This window comes from Rhipicephalus sanguineus, chromosome 3 (assembly GCF_013339695.2).
Source record: "Rhipicephalus sanguineus isolate Rsan-2018 chromosome 3, BIME_Rsan_1.4, whole genome shotgun sequence".
In the NCBI taxonomy this organism is placed as follows: domain Eukaryota; kingdom Metazoa; phylum Arthropoda; class Arachnida; order Ixodida; family Ixodidae; genus Rhipicephalus; species Rhipicephalus sanguineus.
In genome coordinates this window covers 124,910,693-124,931,580 of record NC_051178.1, presented here as the reverse complement: position 1 = coordinate 124,931,580, position 20,888 = coordinate 124,910,693, and the positions used below count along the sequence as shown (strand labels likewise).

Sequence of the window (20,888 nt, the reverse complement as noted above, 5' to 3'; positions counted from 1 at the left end):
TTAATAAACCCATGTTTGTTGACAACCTGCCTAGACTGCCTTTTCTGCACTGTGTCAGAAAGTCAAAGAACCCAACTGTAGCGTCTTTGTGCGCTATCGCAGTGGAGGTACGTCACATCCCTTCCTGGTCCCACTCATAGGGTAAGCATTGTACAAATCTGTCTTCACAAGAAAGAAAAGTGGTCCTTGAAGGCAGTGGCACTTCTCTTCCTTTACTGTCTTGAAGGGAAACCACCTTAAACCCTGGGAATTCAGTGGCACACATCCACAAGGGATGCCCTCTTCAGCCGACCAGGTGGTGTTTTGTGGTGAACGGTTGTCGACATCCACTCGCTGCATGCACGGCGAAATCCACACTTAAAAGGTCGGTTTATGGACACGTCTAGCGGCCGAAGCACGCTAGCCATACCTACAAGCTCGATGGCCAAGCCTGCGTCACATGTGCGAAGTTGTTGCCACACATTCTCTTTTAGGTGTCCCCTGGAACTATCCAGGAGGAGGAAGGAATGCGTGTCGAGATTTGCACCTGGCCGTTTTTCCCAAATGCAGATCAAACACTCTCTCACCCGCGCATCAGTCATCCAACCTTTTCCTTGTGCCCTAACGAATATCCTATCATAACAAATTGCTCTGTGGGCACACATTTCTTCTTAAAAGCGACGCAAGATGGTAGTTTACAGTCATCTGTGGTGATGCAAAGTATAACAGTACGTTGCTGTTTTTTGGCCCTTGTTGTGAGAACATGAATGCTCTTCTTTCCTTTCACCCGAATGTCATGTTCTTGGGTGCATCAAACCAAACCAGTGTTTGATCTGCATTTCCAATTGGAGAGAGCAAGTACTCATGTTTGCTGTGCTTCTTGACAATAAATTTCTGAAACGAAAGCAGCCTCGCTTCATACTCCTCCAGCAGACGTTGGCACTAGAGCTGTGCACGGGCCGTATTTCCGAGCCCGAGCCCGGCCCGGGCCCGCTGACTTTGTCGAAGGCCCGCCCGAGCCCGACAGCAAAGGGCTGCGAGCCCACCCCGCCCGGCCCGACGTACGAAAACACAATCCCGGGCCCGGCCCGGCCCGGCCCGGCCCGGTTTTTGAAGGTTAACGTAATAACGTAATAATATTCACGTGCATATAAAAATACTGCGAGACAACGGTAAACGTTTTACATACCAACATGCAACAAATATTTTATTTGCATTGCATACCTGCGACAGCGCGGCACTTTTGCTATACAAGTAGACGGTCTCATGCCAGCAACAATGGAGTTCGCTTGCCAAAGCCGTCACGTGTATGGGGTATGCCCATGCAAGTGTCAGCTTGCACGAAGGCGATCTACGTCGGGTCACTCATCGCTGTCGCGTGCATTTTCACTCATATGGGATTTAGCCTTAAATCCAACGCGAACAGTCGCGTGATGCCGTCACTATAGCTCAGGTGGTGTTACTTGTCTGCTTGTCGGAGTGCAACAGAGGCAGTGCTTTACCTGCTCCCCTTTTGTTTAAAGTAGCGAATGGAAAGGCAAAGCGGTAAAGGGCGGTTGCGTAAAAGGCGCTGCATGCGTGCTGGAAAACAATTCCCGCTCATTCTCTATATTTCGGGCTTGAGTCGGGCTTTGCGCCGGGCCCGAGCCCGGCCCGATAAAACTCCAAGTAGCCCGAGCCCGGCCCGGGCCCGAGGTGAAAATACGTCGGCCCGCCCGAGCCCAGCCCGCGGGCCGGGTCGGGCTCGGGCTTTCGGGCTACCCGGAGCCCGTGCACACCTCTAGTTGGCACATCGCTGTGCAATGACGAAGAAAAAGGTTCTTTTACTTCATGAAGTACCAAATCCACCCGCTGCACGCTGCCATTGTCCGGAATGCCTTTGTCTCGTGCAATGCTGAAGGCTTTCACGCACAGCGTTTCCGTCAAAATAGCGTAGTCGTTGCTCCGCGTCTCTGTTACGTATTACAAAAGTGAGTCTTCTATCTCCAGGAATATGCTGTGCTTGCCTCGGGAAGCACATCTCTGAGCATTTGTTTTCTTTGGAGTACCAGTGTCGCAGATATTTTTTCATAAACCTCGAACTTCCGACCAGCCGCTCGTTTTCCATTTTCTTCGGAAAAGTCAATCACTTTCAATTTAAAGAGGATGGTATAGCTCACATATTTCCCCATCCAAAAGCGATGACCATGGTAAACTTGCGAATGCAAGTGCAGAAACAATGAGTACCTCACCTTCAACATCAGCTGGTTTGACCATTTTCTTAAGCGAAACAATGTGGCATCACACACGGTGATTGCGGCAGTGTCGACGCAGCTACTCAAGGGGTGACAACATCAGCCGAAACAAGAAACATGCTTCACTTGATGCAAAATAAAGTTGAGTGCAGTGGCGGGGATGATCGGCACATGCAATAAGTTAAGCAACTCGAGAAAGCTTTGCTAAGTGCAAGTGTTACTGCGAAGCAGACCAGCCTTACTCGGTCTTTCTGCACTAAATAAAAAGGCAGTGCCGGAAAACACAGCTGGTTGATAGCTCTGGTACGTCATTATTTTTCTTTAAAACCTTTACAAAAAGCCAGTTAGGCATTCCTGTTAAGAAACTGGTCAGTAGCGATAACGTTTTTAGATAGAACTGGACTTCTCAATGGAATTTGCGCAATTTTGCTTATCTCGAAAATTTTTCTGGTTTTTACTACTTCGAGTTAACAAGGTATTACTGTATTATTATGAAACTAATGCCAATGAAGTTCTCGAACAATGATTTAGTGCTGTAAACTGATTCAGTGCTTTTGTAATTTCGTGCTGCATTGAAGGCCCTTGCTGATGCTAAAGTTATTTCGCAAGAGAAACAGAGCGACAACACAAATGACCCACAGGAACACAGCGTACGAGATATGATGCGGGTTGAAAGCGAAGACGAGAAAAGTGACAAGTGTGACATTTACTATACGGACGTCCCAATGGCCATGCAGACTCTCGATGCGCTGGATTTGTTGTGTCGCTACTTCGGTGCGCACAATGACAAGGGAATAGACTGGAGGCAACGGAAGTAAAAAGTGCAGTCAACCACCTAAATAAGACTCAGAGAAGATAATAACATACTTCTTTGCTCCAAAGCATCCTTAATCTTGTGGGCATTCGACTGTGCTGAACATACAGTAGTTCCATCCCTTTTACAGAGCAATGTGGGCAGTAGGAATGTAAAATCTTCATAATGAAGTAAATTCAACTCCCCCTTCAACATTGTTATTACAAGGTTAGAAAGCAAAGTAATATGTGCTTGCTGAGAACCGTATGCAAGCAGGTGGTCATGGTGGCATAACACGGCCCTTTCACTCACCTGAAGAGGAGGCCGAGGCAGGGTTCCTGACTGAGGAGCTTCTCTGCGGGGGTGTGGGTGACGGCCTCGTGGGGGCCACCAAGGCGGTGGGCTTCGCAGTCTGGTGAGGTGGCTGGGGAGGGGCACCCCTTTGGGGCAGCTGAGGCGGTGCAGTAGTAGGCAGAGGGGGTGGAGCGCTGGTCGGCAAGGGAGGGGGCCCGGTGCTGGGCAAGGGAGGAGGCGCACTGGTTGGCAGCGGAGGCGGCTCTCGTCCCCTTGGCGGAGGCGGTGGGCGCCCAGTGGGCGCCTGGCCACGTGCAGGGGGTGCGGGAGGGACCGCACGGGCCTGGCAGTCATTTCAGAAGAGAACCAGAGCGTCAACCAATAACAACTACTAAGCTTAGAATCTCTGCATCAAGCTAAACTTTTGTCACAGCAAGTGCAAGCGCTGAACGTTATGAAATATAACTAATACTATCAGATCCTGTATTTTCAGCATTTCTATGGCAGGAGAACACTCACGAATATAAAACATGGGCCACCAAATTTTAAATCTACTTCATCGTCAATGTTTGAGATTGGGCTAGTTGGTTCCTCTTATGTAATTAGCAGTGTCGAAACAAAGGATGAGCGAAGAGAAATGGCATAGACAAACACGACGTAGACTTCGTTATATGCTATATTCTAAATGTAGATACAGTTAAACCTGCTATAACGAACCTCCACACAACGAATTCCTCGACATTACGAAGTGTTTGTATTACCCACCATTACTCCATAGAAGCACATGTTTTTTCAACTTCTTTGTAACAAAGAGGCAGCTGGAGGCACAATTGATATCATGAATTTTTGCCGCTGACAACGTAGGAACTTCACCCAGATTTTTGTCATTTTGGCATGGGCATGAGCCGCATGCATCTACTGCAGTTGCCACAACAACAACGGAGCGCAAAGCCCTGGCGACTACGAGGGGAGAGTGAGCGCTCGTTTGTGTGTGCTGGTGTGCGCGAGGAGGGCAGGTGGTCCTGCGCCCCACAAGCCGGTCTTCTTGCCACTGAGGACGCATGTGCCGGCGTGCCCTTTTCCCCCTCCCTTCAAACCTCATCCAGCCACTCGTGGGTGCCACCACGCTAACTGCACCGGCTTTCTTTGAAAATAATAATAATAACAGTAATAATAATAATAATAATAATAATAATAATAATAATAATAATAATTATTATTATTATTATTATTATTATAAACGGCTTTTGCATTGGCAGCACCACTCTTTGGTTGTTGCAAAAGTATCTGAAGTGCACTTCGTTAACGTGAGACCAGGCAAAGCCACTAAAGAAAAAAAACCTTGCTCTGTCGTTACTAGAGGTGTGCGAATATTCGAATTTTCGAATATTTCTCTAATAGTGTTTGCTATTCGATTCGATCCGCACCAAAATTTTACTATTTGAAGTATTCGAACTTTCGGAAAATAAATATAATAGTATATAATGACGGAAAATAAATATAGAGACGATAAATTGCCGTGCAGCGTGCTTGGTCTTGCATTTTGAGGCGCCAACGTGCGAAACTGCTAGACGCTTCCACCGATGCCCCGAGCGATCGCTGCGTGACGAGCTTGCCGGGGGGTCCGCTGCTGATGCGTAAAATGCCCATCCACAGTCCCGAGGAGCCAGTGGGCGATGCGATTCATTGCTTACGATGAAACACATTGCGGCTTCTTCGCTTTCGCATGTCCGCTAGCGCGATGTTCTGGCCCGCAAAGTTCGGATTCATCTCGTACATACGCGCCGTGAGCGGAGTTAGGCCCAGCTACGACTCCCAGCAGGTAAGCTCAGCTGCGATGTGCGTGGATGCCGCACCCGATGTTTCAAAGTAGTACGTCATGCTCGATAGCAAGTACGAACAGTCGTCCTACGATGCTCTTCATCGCGAGGTGCGAAATGCTCATACGCAGAATAGTTTGTCCAAGACACAAGTCCGCAATGTTCGCGACGAGCGCGGTACACTATCGTAATCTGATGCATGAGCTTCCGCTTGCAGCTGCCAAAGTAAAGCGTAATTATATTCTAAATGATTTTCAACCTGTGAACACAGAACAAGTGACCTCGCGACGTGCAAGCAGCAGACGACGCAATCCCGGAGCGAGGATCGGACCAATGGCGAGGCATGCTGGAGCAACATGGTGGACGCAGCCAATGAAAGGCCTCGAAACAAACTTCAAATATTTGCTTGCTATATGCTTTTTTTTCTGAATGGAGGACCTAGCTGAAGTGAGAAATTCGAAGATGGAGAAATGCTCTTTCCAACAAGCCCAAGATGGTGGCGCCCGGTTGCGCCGTTGTGGAGGTATAATTTTTTTTATCGCAGTTTTTTTGTTTAGCGATTTCTGCAGTAATTTTTGACACCTCGGCAAGCACAACAAACTTTTTACCGCACTTCTACGTAGTTTTCGGTGACGATATTTTGGAATCGGAAAAAGGACTACAGAAACTGAAAATGTGATTTTCGAAAACCGAATTTTGTTAGTTTTCGCGATACGAAAGCCGCATCCCCCCTTAGGAATAAATTTGTTCTTTGACCATGTCTGTGACTTGGTAATTGTTCCTGTTGCGTAAGAACATACTTAAGGATTCTCTGCAGCTTTTTTCTATAATTTCGCTTCAAAGTATTAAAAAAATACTTCAGAAATATTCGAAAAATATTCTATTTGATTCGCACTCAATCTTTATTATTCGAATTCGCTTCGCACCCAAAATATTGCTTTTCGCACAGCTCTAGTCGTGACGCTTTGAGTTCGCGCCGCATATGTGGGGCCGCACTGCATATGGAGAGCACTTTTCCGAATATTCTGTGGTATCCATGTCGTTCACTGGTTTTCAACGCCGTGTGCGTGGGCGTGATTTCACTGGGCATGCATGGAGCTGCCCCTGACGACGTGCAGCTTTGCGGGGTTTTTTTTTTTTTTTTTATGCCGACAATTGTGTCGTCACTACCAAAAAGATGTCAGATGAGGCGCTGCTAGAAGCTGTCCGAGGCAAGGTGACAATGACGGATCTTTGGAAGTAGACTCGCCACACGCTTTGCCATCTTGCGCCGTGCCACGGATTCGCTAGACCATGGCCTCCAAGACTGGCTCCGAAATTGACCAATCTCGGAGGCCACATCTAGATGATGACAGTAGTGTTGTATTGATGTCCTACGAACGTTCAGCATATTGCCATCCCTCACGAACAAGCAATAGAGCAAAATGAAGCAGTTTTTTCTAGCTAAATAAATGTTCTGGGTGAGCACTGCCTTCACTTCCCCTTTTGTTTTATGTGTGCGTTTCTTTTTTGAATTTTCATGCTGAAACTGCATAGAACGAAAACCTGTTGATAATGAATTTTTTCGGGAATTTGTCAATTTCGTTATAGCCAGGTTTAACTGTATTTTCTACAGAAATCTCTCTGCCTCGGCGGAAGAATTCTAGATGCTAAACTGGCACACAGCACAGTTTAAGGTGGTCCCGATGTCTCCTCCTTGGCCGATGCAGTTGACCCCCGAGGAAGGAACTCAACTGGTCTCAAAACATCGGGACAATCTTAAGCTATGACTGGTGCCAGTTCATCATCTAGAATCCTAGATCTTGTAGCATTTCTGTTTTGCTACACTGATGTCTGATTGTACAGTATGACTTTTCTAGCGCAGTAACATTGTTAATTTGGTGAGGACTTTGCACACTGCGCCTAGGAAGCAAGCGAAAGACTGAGACGAGGCGAGGTACCTTGTGCGCTTGGTGAAGATTGCTAGGCACGCTGACATTGCGTGGAGGGGGTGGAGGACCCGTTGGCTTGAGCTGGGGCACCGGAGCCTCACCATCCCGCGAGTCCGGAGCACCGAAGCTCTGCCTACGGGCCAAAGGAGGGGCGGCACCAGGTACTGCCAACCGGTTGCTGTGATGAGATGGTCCCATGGTGCCAAACTTGGAAGCTGCGACGCTCACTGCCGTGGTGACCACCGCGGGGCTCTTGGGTGGTGGTGGGGGCTTGACGGCGGGCGCACGCAGCGGTCGCTGCTTGGCTCCTCCCCCGAGGCTCGACTGGGAGGCGGACCTTGTCACCCCCGGCGGCTTGCTCGGGAGCGGAGGGCCCGTCCTGCTGCGGCCAGCCGCCGGGGCGGAGTCTGCTGCAGGGGCCACGGCATTCAGGTTGGGCTTGTGGCTCGACGGGGGAGGGGCGGGAGGTGGGCCACGAGGGCTCACGTCGGCGGGGAAGGGAGAGGGGGCCGCACGGCGCACTGGTGGCGTTTCACTGGGCAGCGGCGGCTGAGCAGCAGGCTTGTGCGAGCCACCCACAGCAGGACTAGAAGAAAAGCCTTGTCTAGGACCGGAAGAATGTACACTGGTCCCTGAAGCAAATAGCTGTCCTGTCCCTGCACCACAGATGGAAACGTGACGGATGACTTAATGCAGCAGATTAATTGCAGTAAACACCAATGGCACATTCCGCTGCCATCACACACCCATGCCCCACCAGAAAACGCTTATGTCCCGATTTCATCGTTGTGCTGCACACACATGCCATGGTAATCTCTCGAACTGCACAGAGGTGTTAGACTTTCATTTTTGGAAATTTCAGTGAGTGTCTGGCAGATGAAATATTTCTTACGTTTGCCCTGGTGAGAAAAGCTGGAGAAAAATCCAAGGAGTCCCACAATTTTCTATAGGTACTACAGTGGAGAATGTTCTTGACTCTCTACATTCCTAACACAGCTTGTGTTGCATGCATGCAATATCAAGTCTTTAAGCCCGCTCAGCTCGTGCAGCATCCTCAAGTGTAAGTGTACGTGAAATAGTAGTTGGGCAGCACCTGAAAGATGACAATCTTTGGCTTGTGCATGCTCGCAGACAAAAATGTACTTGTTATTGCCCCAGACATGGATGCTGAGATAATAGATGCAGTGTTGGGCCACACAGTTCAGAGTGTCAGAAGATACCAACAATGGCAAGACATGGCTAGTCCCTGCTGCTGCTTTGCAACAGCACTGAATGCAGCAATGATGAGTACGGACTTCTATAATAGTTCAATAAGCTGGGAATGCTTGCGCCCAGAAGAAGCTCGCAGCTGATTAAAGTGACGTTTTTTTTTTCTTTTTATCACAGAAATAAGGGGACAAGCACGGCCATCACTAAGATGCTTGGACGTTCTTTTCTAAACTCCCATGGTGTTGCAAATAACAGGGATGTTATTGTTATACAGTAAAAGCTCGTTAATTCGACTCTCGTTAATTCGGGCATGTCATCTGGTCCCTGTAAATATACGCATCACTCTATGAGACTGGGCGCTCGTTATTTCAGACAGATTTGACCGCAAATCGGATAAGTCGGCGACTTTCGGGTCGCTGGCGAGGCTCGAAAACGAAAAAAAAGAACAATTCGGAACAAAAGTGAAGCTCAAACGCAGCATCGCCATGGACAACAATTATCGACTTGGCTTGGATTGAGACTGGTTGAACGGCTTTTTTTCGCGTACGGTGTGGGTTTTGTTGCTTTGTTCCCGTTGGTGTGCTGCTATGGTGGCTAGATATAGTGCTGCATCGTTGATCGCCGATTTATCGAGGAACGTTTCAGTACGGCTCCTTTAGCTTGATTGTTGCTGGTGCTTTTGTGCTGACTTCTCGTGTGACCGCGCTCTCCGCCGATGGCAACGCCGGCGAAGCGGCCCAAGTACGAGGCCAAGGACTTCACCACCAAAGTAGAAATTTTGCGTGCTCTGAATAATGGGCTCTCCCGACAAGAAGTGATGAAGAGTGATGTAAGGGGATCCTTGTATCGGCGGCAAAAGAAGCAAGGAACGAGTAACCGTACTTTTAGCCACCAACGTGACGGGAACAGAGCGCTTGCCGCTTCTCGTTATCGGAAAGGTTCAAAAGCCACGCTGAACATCAACAATCTTCCCGTGGATTACCGTGCCAACCGAAAAGCGTGAATGACGGGTGAAACTTTTGCAGACACTGCAGACATCATGCAAGCTGCTGAGCACTTTGAAGGGCTCAGAAAAATTGTGTCCGCGCGAATATCTGCTCGAAAACAGACAAGCATCCGCGGTTACTTTGTTAAGTAAAGGTATGTTGAAAAAACTCGTGCATTTATTGTGTTTATTTCGACCATTCGATAATTCGGACATTCGGTTAATTCGGACATTTTTTCCGGTCCCTAGAAATCCGAATTAACGAGCTTTTACTGTACCACATTTATAATGCTAGATCTGGGGGAGTAATTAGTTGGTGTGTGCTAGTACACTGCACACCTGTGTCGTTGGTTCTTCAGTTCTGTCACACACATATATATTTGTCCCGCCTTGATAATAAATTCAGTTAGAAGTTTGTACCTGTCCGTGTCTTTTTCGTTCTTCGTCAATGAAATCTTTCACGCAACAAATAGTAGAGCATGGAGTACCAACTAGCTCGAACCCACACCTCGATAAGCATACACTTTTATTAAGTTACTGACTACTTCAATTATGTCAGTTTATTGACTCCAATTCACTTTGTTACAGCAAGTGTTCACTGTGTTTCCTATGGTTCTTGACACTAAAAAAACTGAGAGGACCTACATGCTCAGAATATCTTCATGACATCTGTGTCTAATTTCTGTGGTTCAAGACAGCAATATGGAGTAAGAGAGAGTGTGTGTGTGTTCTGTAACTTTCTCTCAGTGAAGCTCACAACAAAAACCAAATATATTGAATTACAGTAGAATCTCGTTACAATGAACTTTGCAGGAGTGCCGAATTTAACTCATTCTGAAATATCGTAGTACTGAAAAATGATGTTGGTAATGTCACACAACAGCGAAAATAACGTACCTTTGCAGGAGGTGCACGTGTTGGGGCGTAAACAATGAACAAGAACACTGGGCACCAAGTGGAAACAATTTACTGCTTAAAAAAGTCGGTTATCTTCTTCTGGCGAGTAGAAAGCAGGGGCTGGTGCATGTATGCCTCCATGTCCGCAACCTTCCTAAGGATGTCTTCGGGTACATCCTTGCAGCACCCGAGGTACGATCGGGACTTCTCAAGGAACACCACAACATCCGAGCTGGAAATAGTCTCTTCCGTTGTCCCAGACTCTGCATCTCCAGCGTCGTCTTCGTCACTGTTACAGCAATCTTGCTCATGCACTTGACTCACGATTTCTTCGCAGGTGAGCTCTGTGGATGTAGCCGCTGCACAGTCACTGTCTACGTAATCCTCGAAGGTTACCGCAGCGTCTACCGGGAGCTTCACGGTAAGCTCATTCCAAAGCTCTGGGTCGAGCTTCGCTTCGTCATTGCAGTCTCGTGGCATAGGCTCGCAGTCTTGCGGCGTAAGCGAAGTCTCGAGAAGACCTGCCTTTCGCCAGCAGTTGCTAATGGTGCTTGCCTTGACGTTCCACCACGACCCTGTCAGCATTTCTGCGGCTTGACGGATGTTGACCTCCATGGGCAGCTTCAGTCGTATGTTAATGAGGAGGCACTGCACAAGTCGCTTCCGAAATTCGGCCTTCACACATCTTATTATGCCCTGGTCTAAAGGTTGGAGCAAAGACGTACAATTCGGGGGCAGAAATTCAAATTGCACATTGCTCAAACGCACGTTCACCATATGTGCCATATCAACGATTAGAAGAACCTTCTTTTGTTTCTTCTTCATTGCATTGTCGAACTGCAGCAGCCACTGCGTGAACAGTCCACGCTTTCTTATTTGCTTGAACAGTCCACGCTTTCTTATCCACGCTTTCTTATTTGCCCGATAGTCGCAAGGCAACGAGACAAGGTTTTTCAAGCAGCGAGGCTTGGCGGACTTGCCAATAACAAGAGGCTTGAGTTTTTCCGTGCCTGTGGCATTGCGGCAGAAGAGCACTGACACACGGAGACGCGATTTTTTTCCGCCCTTGCATTTTTCACCTTTAAAGTTCATTGTCTTATCAGGTAACAGCTGATAAAAGCACGCTGTTTTGTTGGCGTTGAAAACATCGTCTGGACTGAACGACTTGACGATTTCCTGAAAGCGCTCGTTCCGCCAGGCAATCGCACTTTCGGCATCAGCCGCCTTTTCTTCCCCGCACGCGACTTGCCACATGATGCCATTCCTTTGCCGGAACCGATAGAGCCATCCGGCACTTGCGTCGAAGCCGGAGGTGTCCAAAGCGACCGCGAACTGTCGCGCCTTTTCTTGAATAATAGGGCTGGACAAGTGCACACCGTGTTGCCTGGCATCCTTAAACCATGTGAGGATGGCGTCGTCGATGATTTGGTAGTTGCCCAGCCACAAGTGTTTTCTTGAGGGAGCCCCCCCCCAGCTGTGATTCTCGATGTAATTTCACGATCTTCTCTCGATCCTTCAGTATCGTTGCCACTGTTGACAGCGTGATATCACGCTCCCCGCATATGTCTACTTGCTTTTTTCCAACATTCAGCTCAGTCAGAATGTCCACTTTTTCCTTGAGCGAAAACTGGCGTCGCTTCTTTTCAACGCTGGGGCCAGAACTCATTGCCAGAAAAGCGACCACACAACACGATCTCAACTTCACAGCTCCAAACCACAGCAACTGGAAACGTGGTGAGAACAGCGGCAACAGCGGGACTAAGCCTACGACATGGCTGCACCCGGTGAAGCGGGTTTCCCAGCGCATATCTGCTGCAGATGAAGATAGGTGTAAGCTTCAGTGATTTCCGTACCGAAACATTCACGAACTTCGTAATAACGAAGCATCTTGTTGATTTCAGGGTTAAATTACGTACGTTAATCTGAAATATTCGATATTCTGAAATTTGTAGTACTGAAAGTTTTTTACATTGGCAATATATAGGCATTTTGGTGGGAATTTCAAAAAAATTCGTTATTCTGAAAATTTTGTTAATCTGATGGTCGTAGTAACGAGATTTTACTGCACAACTGAAGCAGTATGCTCTGTACTCTAACTAGGCAAGTTTTCCTTCCATAGTAACGCATGGCTTCTTGCCCGCTCCAGTGCATTTGAATTGAGCGAAGGTCGAATTGGTGGGAGTAGATTGTACAAGTCATTGCATTTAGAGGTAGGCAATTTGTGCACGTCAGGGAAGTGTCGCAACACTGCTGCACAACAAACTCACCAGATGCTGCATTTCCTGTAGGTCGTAACCTCGGCATGCCTCCTGCAAAAAGCCCTGCCAACCCGGGAGGGGCACCCAGCTTTCCAGAGCCATTTGATGATGATGACGATGAACCTCCTTTTTTGGCACCTATGGTAAAAACATAAGAAATGCCGCATAAGTACCAGGAGAAGGTTTGTAATAGAGTAACCAGATTTCCTAGACAGTAGAGCCAACTTGTAAATGAGCGAGTAGAGTCCCAGACAAATATTCACTCTCTGGTAGTTCTTGTCTTTCAGTTTTGCTTTGTGCGAAACTGAAATGACAGGTGTTCTTATGGAAAGAGCCATATGAACACCTTGAGGAGCATACTCAGGAGTATATTGTTAATTGACTATGCACTGTATATCGCTGCATCTGAAATTTTCTCAACACTGTTGCCAATTTTTAAACTAAGAGTGTTGTCTTACCATGCTACTAAGCACTGACAGTGTTATACAATGGAGGATGCATGCGCACACAAGCAAATAATTTCGAATGCATGGTTAGACTTGTAAAAGAAGCAGGCAAATTTGACTAACAGAAATCAGGTTTGATTAATATTGTCAATGTGACTGTTGCTATTTTGGAGTTGACTGCCTTTCTGGGCACCAGGGTGTCCAATAAAGAGCAAGACTGCAAGCCCGCACTTTTCACGCCATCACTATAACAACACGACAACATTCAGAAAGTTACAACCGCACATGCTTGCACAAAGCACCCATGCACTTAGATTTAGGTGCCCATTAATAAAACGCAAAGTGGTCAAATTCTGGAGTCCCTTTCTAGGGTGTGCCTCATAATCATATTGAGGATTTGGCACATAAAATTGGCACATAAAGCAAGCGCCCCCCTCCAAATCTCATCGGATTATCCCCTAAGGGGGGGTGCTTTGCTTGCTTGGGATTTTACGGTAGTTATCCACCAACTTCTCCGAGTCCATGTTGTTTCAAACCTATTTCTAAATGTTGAAAGCCGACTGCCATAACGGATATTGAATTTCATATACTGAAGGTAACGATTGTGCAGCCATGCCGTTGCGATTCAGCCAACTGCCCACATTTCTCACAGTTCTTGCTGCCATGCTTTCTTTTTTGGCATGGCTGTCATGAACAGATACTGCTGTAAAAAAAAGCAAGCCCGGCTTAGGAATATGCACACGAACGTGTAGGGCCTACCGTCAATTATAGGTGCACTGCGATCGTTGGTGACCGCTTTCTTTAATGTAGCACCGCCACGAATCTGCGACAGCAGGGCAGACCGGTCCGGCGTGGCTGCCGTGTTCCCAAGCTTTGGCGGTCCCAGTCCCCCCATCAGGGGCGGGGGAGGTGGTGGTGGTGGAGGCATGGCACTGGCAGTGGCTGTCACGCAACTAAAAACTCATGCTAACTAACGCGTGCACCTGAAAGAAAAAGAAAAGCAGTACATATGAATAGGCCCACAGAGGCCGTACTGTCCACAGAAGAATGAAGAGAAACAACTGGAACTTACACAGCAATCAACAGCTACATGAGAGACGACAAACAACAACCGGTGGTCACTTGGCTTCTTTCACTGAAATTTCTGTTTTAACACAGTACCACGAACCACGACAAGCCCTCAATCTAAATATTTTCTTGTAGAAGTAAATTATGCAGTGCCTCAGAATAGCGTCTGATGTTTACACTGATGAGAATGGTTGCACGTTGGGTTCTTTTATGCATCATATTAGTCGTACCTTAGCGCATCTCACATGGGACGAAAGAACGACACAATGTGTGTGTTTGTGAGTAGTTTGTTCATCCCCTGTTAAATGCACTATGCAAGTGGCACTTGATAATCCATGTGGTGGCATGGGGTAGCTACAATACCAAAGCAAGCTGCGTTAGCACAAAAATGTGCCATACCAACACCACTTGGCATGTGATTACTGCCCTCACCATACACGGTCAGTTGAATGTTCAGTGCAGTCCACTAAAAAAGGAAAACATCACATAAGCATTTCGGGACATGTTACAGCTCGAGCTTTCATGTGTAGATACCATCAATATTTTCTTTGACACATTTATCTAATGGTCAACATCAAGCAATTTCTGTTGGCAAAATTTATGGTGCGTTAAAGTTACGTTGGTTTGAATTGGCGTTCATTTTAACTGTGCTCTGTGATAACCACTGAGGCCACCGATAAGAAGTCACACGATTGAAGTTGTGCTGAACATCGCTCATTAATGATGCTCGATATTACAGGCAACTAGTGACTTGATCTGCACTCATGCAATGCCGGCAAAATTGCAAGGTTGGCTTCCTGTTACCCACTATGCAGATCAAGGAATCTGCCTCTCGCGGTACTTTCTAGATTTCAGCGAAAGGGCGAAGTAAATTACCAATGCTACAAGGCATATCTGATGCTTACTTTCATAATGGCGCACCGCGTACCTTATCGTCACGAACTTACGAGGCCAATACGTTTCCAAACGGCAGCGCTTAAGCAGACGTCATTAATATCCCAACTGGAACCGCACGTACACCACAATCAGTCATGCAGAGCGCCCAATCGCGACGACTGTTCGATACTCCTTCGGCAAGCGAACAATCTTCGCCCTCGATTACGACACACAGTGACGCGCAAGACGGTAGTAGCTGTCGCCGGAACCAAAGCGATAACCTAAGAGCGCAGGTGCCGTTCCAGTAACAGGCCAGACGGGATAGAAATATCGCTTGCAGCCAATCATGCCATACAGACGAATGGTCGCAATACGGCCGGCCTATCCGGAAGTGGTGCGAAACAATCGGTGCAAGGGCGATATGACATGCAGGGAGTGTTGCCGCGGCAATGTTTACTCGGCGTCATTGCCCCTTCCGTCGTTAACTCAACGCAGATAAAAAGGTGCTCGTACGTGCTGAACGTTCGCGCTATCACTCTACTTCGTTACGACACTCACGAAAGAAAAGAGCAGGAAGTGAAACATTAGTTACATGACACGCGATTAACAGTATCACCTGTGAACGCGTTACTCGTATTCGTGGTTGCTTACGGGATGCTTTGACAGATGACCGATGTCTCTAAAAGGTTGCCTATGCGTCAACAACGCGACTAAGAATCTGTTGGGTACTCGCGATTTCGCGCTTTTAGGCCGAACTGACCCCTTCGCGACGCACTAGAGCACGAAAAGATGTCACGTATATACATCCGGCATGCGAAGCCGTACACATTCCCTCGGCCCGGCGAACGTTTTTCTCACGTCAGCACGAACGTCACCGAACCTTTCAATAACCTGCGAACAACTCTTACATGATGTGAAGCGGAGACGATCACGAATATCTCGTGGCATCGCTTTTAAAAAACCTCCCCCCAGCTCGCTGGGTACGGACGGACAAACTGATCCGTGCGTGTTCACGGTTTCTGTTAGCGCTTTAAAAACTAAGTACGGGAGCCTAAACTCGATCCCGGGGAAATTTGGTGGAACGAGTGACGCTGGAGTGTTCGTAAGGGAAGTGAACTTACCTTATCGTTATGTCATTTCGGCCGCGATGAGTCGGTGGTGACCAACTTTCCGCGAAAAAGGAAAACACCCCGATGATAAAATGGCCGCTTACGCCTACTAAAGCTGGGTCACACGGTGTCACGGTTAAACGGATGAAAAAGCCGTCATATCGCAGTTAGTGTTACTTTAGGAAAAATTGAAGCTCTAACCTTCGCGTAAGTAACACAAACATATGCGAGGCGCAGTTGTTTATAATTAATGTTAACAAATCTGAAGCAGAAGGCCAGTGCGAAGCCCCCTCGTGGACTGTTCTCCTTTCTTGGACAATATGTCTGCATTAGCCTTAACAAATACTAATTAAAACCATGCTATGTCAAATAAAGCTGTGTTTGAGTACAGTCAATATTAATTTTTGTTACTAAAACTGTCCAGTTTTGACGCGTCCAATATGGTAGCTATGACGTATTTCAGCTTTCAATAAGTTTGCGTCTGCAATGTACAAAAGCATAGCCTTTGAGATTTCGAACACAGATGCGACTTAGAGATTACCGTCAAGCATATCGACATCATTATGATTGAAGTCAAAAACGAAGTCAAGTCGAAAATAAAGCCAAATCAGTTCAATCCTCTAGCCAGCCGAAATCGTCACGAAAAGAGAACGCTGCGCGTGTAGTCGTTTCGTTGTGTGCAATGCTTTCCGTGAGTCCAGGCGGCGGTATTTCGTGAAAAACGGCTCGAACAGGGCGGGACAGCGGCTGCATCAGAACCGTGACTCGTGAGCGTCCGCCACCTCGGGTTTCCATCCCGATTTCCGCTACAGAACGTTTGTAAAACCGCACGGCGTCACCATGGCAGATGGCGAAGGATCGGCGTCCAAATCCCCGCAAATCACCAACAGTTCCTTCCGAAAGTCGTTGTACGCTCTGGAACAGTGGCCCAGTGCGATCGAGTCGCTCCGCAACCAGAACCAGTCTCCGGAATTTGCCAACATGATCGGCAATTTGATAGATCGGACGCTGTCCGAACTCGAAGTGATTTCCTCTCTCGTGGACAAGCAGTCTAAAAAGCAGGAACTACAGGGCGGCGACAAGAGTAACGAGACTGCTCCGAACCCTGGACCGAGTGGTGAGAAAGGAGATGAACCCGGTCAAGAAAGCAGCGCGCCTGCGGAAAACCCGAAAAGGCCGTGTCCCGAAGAGAGCGCGCCACAACAGGAGGAAGCTCCTAAACCGCCGGTTGTGAAGAAAGCGCGCATGAAGTACACTCCCTTGCGAAAGCCCAGTGTCTAACTTGAACTAACGTGTTGTCGCACCGACTCCTTGCTTTATTTTTATTTGTTTACGACCCAACGTGCAATAGTTCCTTGCTACTGTACGAAGCCTTGGCTTAGTCAACACAAACATGCCGTTGACGAGTGTTTTTATTGTGTTCCCGATTGACCAAGAGAGCATTGCTTCATAATACTCACCGTTTACGTTACCTATTTGGTTTACCCGTTTGGTCGTACTCGTTAGATTTATGTTGTGCGCCCATCAGCAGCATTACGTCATTTCACGTGCTGTTTTTTTTTTTTTTTTCCATAGCCTTTTCGTACATTAGCCTTGTTTCATGCTTTCATTCGTACTGACATTACAATCGATAAACCACATGTATAAATTTTCGGCGTGGTACACTGTCCCGGGTATTCGCATTGTACAGCTACCACACATTTGTCCGTTTTCTCAGGCAGTACAGTTGCAGGATTGATACAATTCACACGACAAAGAACAGATTGTTGTTTGGTCATTTCTAGAACTATATGTCTGAAACTGTACTACACAAGTTATGTTGTATAAAAATGTAATACGTATTTGGTGATTCTTGCAATCTCACAGGCGAAGTACAATAGCATCTGTGGAGCAAACACATGTGTTGTGTAAGCACGCGAGATGTGTATAATTACATTTTGTTGTTTGCACTGTGGAAGTACACTTTTCTGTATGTACAAAAATGTATCTCGAAGGACACGGTCAGTTTATGAAATTTTGTTTAATATATTTAGAGTCATTCATAATTCTTTCAAGTGTTCCTTTTCTTTTGCACCATCATTCCATGCTCTGCAGCTGTGCAGGTGCTTTTTGTTGTGTGAATTTTATTAAAACATTCAGATTTTATGTTCTCTGCTTGATGAAAATGTCCTTTAATGTCATACAGACATTGCATGCATTGTAACAAAATAACCACCGTGACCAAGATCTGTTGCATTTCAGTTATCAGCAGTGAATGCGACAGTGACATGGTCCAGATAGGGGATACAGAATTTTCCAGCTAGAGGTCCGACAATCGCTTCTGCAGCGACATTACATTTCACTCTTGAAAGCACCAAAAGATGTTCATGTTTGCTGTTACAGGCACGCTGCTTAATTCAGAAAGTTATGGAGATCACTTTGCGGATTGTTCTAGAAGAAAACAGATACTAGTTGGTAGTTAAAAAAAAAATACTGATCTTATTTGGGACATCATATGAACCTGAACTGAAAGCTTGAATTTTCTTTCACCATTGTGTACTTGGACAAGTGCATGAACAAAGTTGCAGTTTATTTGCTTGCAAACACATTTTAGTGCATGAATAGAGAAAAGTATTCAAGCATTACAGTTATGTCTGGGGCATTTAAATAAATAGTAAGTGTTCTTTCTCTATGCAAGCAAGATGGGATAAGACCACACAGTAACAGGTGGATTGGATAGCTTTAGTTTATCCTTGTGCAACTAACGACTCGTGCTTCAGCAATAGCTTGTGGGCTCCTTTGGCGCATTGACATCAGAAGCTGTATTGACACGAATACAACAGTAGTCCATTGCATCACCTCTTTAAGAGGAAGTTTCCTTCATTGAAGACTTGTAAACATGCAGTACCCGTAACGGCAAGCACCATGATGGAGGGAAAGTGGCTCATACACCTGGTACTCACTCCCCTGTGCACAGAGGTGAGGCGATGAAGTGAGTGGCCTACTTTCATTCTATGCAGCAAGCAATGTAACAAGTTCTTTATGTCTTTCCACCAAAAGTGTTGCAAGTTTGATCTCTTGTAACGTTTATGCGTGAGCATTGCACTGCTGACAAGCTATGTTGAAATACAGGCACCAAATCAGGCAGATATATGCGTAGTGCGAGACGGCATTGCAAAAATGAAAGCCTGCAATGTAGTATGTTCGTCGAAGAAAAAGTGGTGATGAAAGTTGTCTACCCAGAGAAGTATACGGCGGCTGCACTTAAGGATCTTGTACCTCTTGACTTATTTCTCAGTGACCAATGTCCATTGGCCTAGCTAGAGCATGCACACATTCAGTCCATTCTTGTTCAGAGGAGGGGGCCATACCGAATGGCTACATTGAACAAAATCATGTAAATAAAATAATTTGTTTCGACTAATATTAAGAGTCTGAAGGGCTTTATGTTGATTTCAATACCAATGATATCAGTGCTCTTGTTGCCAGCATTGTAGTCAGGCTGTCCTGCAGGGGCTTGGAATTTCGATGTGGGCAGAGGGTACCAGAACGCAGGAACGTGTGGGTGAGTGCTTGTCTTTAAGAGCCGGGGAGGGAGATGGGTTGGTGTGTGGTGGGGAATAATTTTAACAACGGAGCTGTTTATGCCGAGCATTGGTCTGTGACGAGTGAACAGGCATGATGATCATCATAAACCGGCACACGCTCTCGTCGTCCGCTTTTTCTTCCTCTTCTTCATCTTCCACTTCGCTCCCAGAACACGTGCACCGATTTGTCCGGTGGGGGATGCAATAACTTTGATGGCCGACAGAATTAGTACAGAGAAGAGAGAAAGAAAGAAACCGAAAAATTCTTGGCGAGGCAGGATTCGAACCCGTGTACCCACAATCTGTTAACCGCTCGGCTATCCAGGCACGCCAGCAGAGCGTCCAAAGCAACGTCGAGCGGCGCCGCTGCTCTTATCGTAACTGGGAATATCCACAGCGCGTCTTTCGCTACAACACTGCCGCCCCCGCGCACGCGCAGAGCTCTCGGAAGCAAGAAGTATAGAAAGAAATAGATAGACGAGAGAAAGAAAACATATAAATAAACGGGGACAAAAAAGACAGAAAAAACAGAGAGAAGAGATGGAAACAAAAACATACAGGGCCCCATATGCATTCACCAAAGACGACTCGAAGGCGAAAGCCGCCTTCGTTTTCTGATTGAAATTTCATACAGGGGCTTTAGATGTATTGATCCTGTCCCGCCACCTTCCGAAGATTTCTGCGCCTAACGTGGTTTCTTGTTGCCTCCAGGATCGGAGGCGCCTCATCTGGTTTTGCACTGCCTCCGTGATCGGTTCGCATTTGACCAAGCTACGAGAGCATGTAAAGACGTCACCATGTGACGTTACGCCACGTGACGTAACAAAGTTTGGCGATCGGGACGTCATTATGACATATGTGACGTCATCACGTGATGATTGGTTGCGTCACTCCGGTTGTCCCCGACGCCGCCGATGCGGGAAGTTGACGTCGACGGTCAATTTTCGCGTTTGATGAGGTATCTAAGGCTATCACCTTAAAAGATCGAAAGAGAAAACTGGAGAAACAATGAAGGCGCCCAGCTCCTCTCTTCCTTCAGGCTTTGCACTACTAGTGCAAAGCTGCCTAATTTTTTTTTTTTTTTTTTTTGGGGGGGGGGGGTCCGGATTCTCCTGGGCGTGGGGCCCAAATCCCGGCTGTCGCGCGGAGTTTTGCTGTGTTTAATCCCCGGAGATGGAAAACACCTTGCACTCCTGCAACGACAAAGAGCTAGAAGTCGATGCAACGTGAAACTTACGCAAAATTGCCTCGGTGGCGTGGCCAAGGCAGCTGGAAATTTTCCTACAAGCACTACATGGAGGAAGAAAAACTTTACTCCATGCACTGCTGCCAGCTACTGCGGCGCCCAGGCTAGAGTGTACTGTACCCAGGCGACGCTGGGAAACGGCCTGCCATGTGGGCTCCCTCGGGAAAAGTAGAGTTA

The 20,888-nt window shown here is 47.1% G+C and overlaps 2 protein-coding genes across 3 annotated transcripts in view; one reads left to right on the top strand and one right to left on the bottom strand.

Moving 5' to 3' along the window:
* The window catches only part of LOC119387083 (WAS/WASL-interacting protein family member 1), a 259,526-nt gene extending 243,331 nt beyond the window's left edge, over positions 1-16,195 (bottom strand). For both annotated transcript variants that reach the window (XR_007415390.1, XM_037654386.2), the window contains exons 1-5: positions 15,912-16,195; positions 13,606-13,829; positions 12,410-12,538; positions 7,061-7,707; positions 3,319-3,643 (exon numbers count right to left, since the gene is read on the bottom strand). Coding sequence is in view for 1 of the 2 variants with exons in the window: in XM_037654386.2 (XP_037510314.1) it covers positions 3,319-3,643; positions 7,061-7,707; positions 12,410-12,538; positions 13,606-13,774 (1,270 nt within the window). In the remaining variant the exon portion in view is untranslated. The remainder of the gene's footprint in view (positions 1-3,318; positions 3,644-7,060; positions 7,708-12,409; positions 12,539-13,605; positions 13,830-15,911) is intronic.
* Positions 16,196-16,528: 333 nt separating this feature from the next.
* On the top strand, positions 16,529-18,052 carry LOC119387082 (uncharacterized). Its single transcript, XM_037654385.2, has one exon. The coding sequence runs from the start codon at positions 16,740-16,742 to the stop codon at positions 17,178-17,180; it is 441 nt and encodes a 146-aa protein (XP_037510313.1). The 5' UTR covers positions 16,529-16,739; the 3' UTR covers positions 17,181-18,052.
* The last annotated feature ends 2,836 nt before the right edge of the window (positions 18,053-20,888 follow it).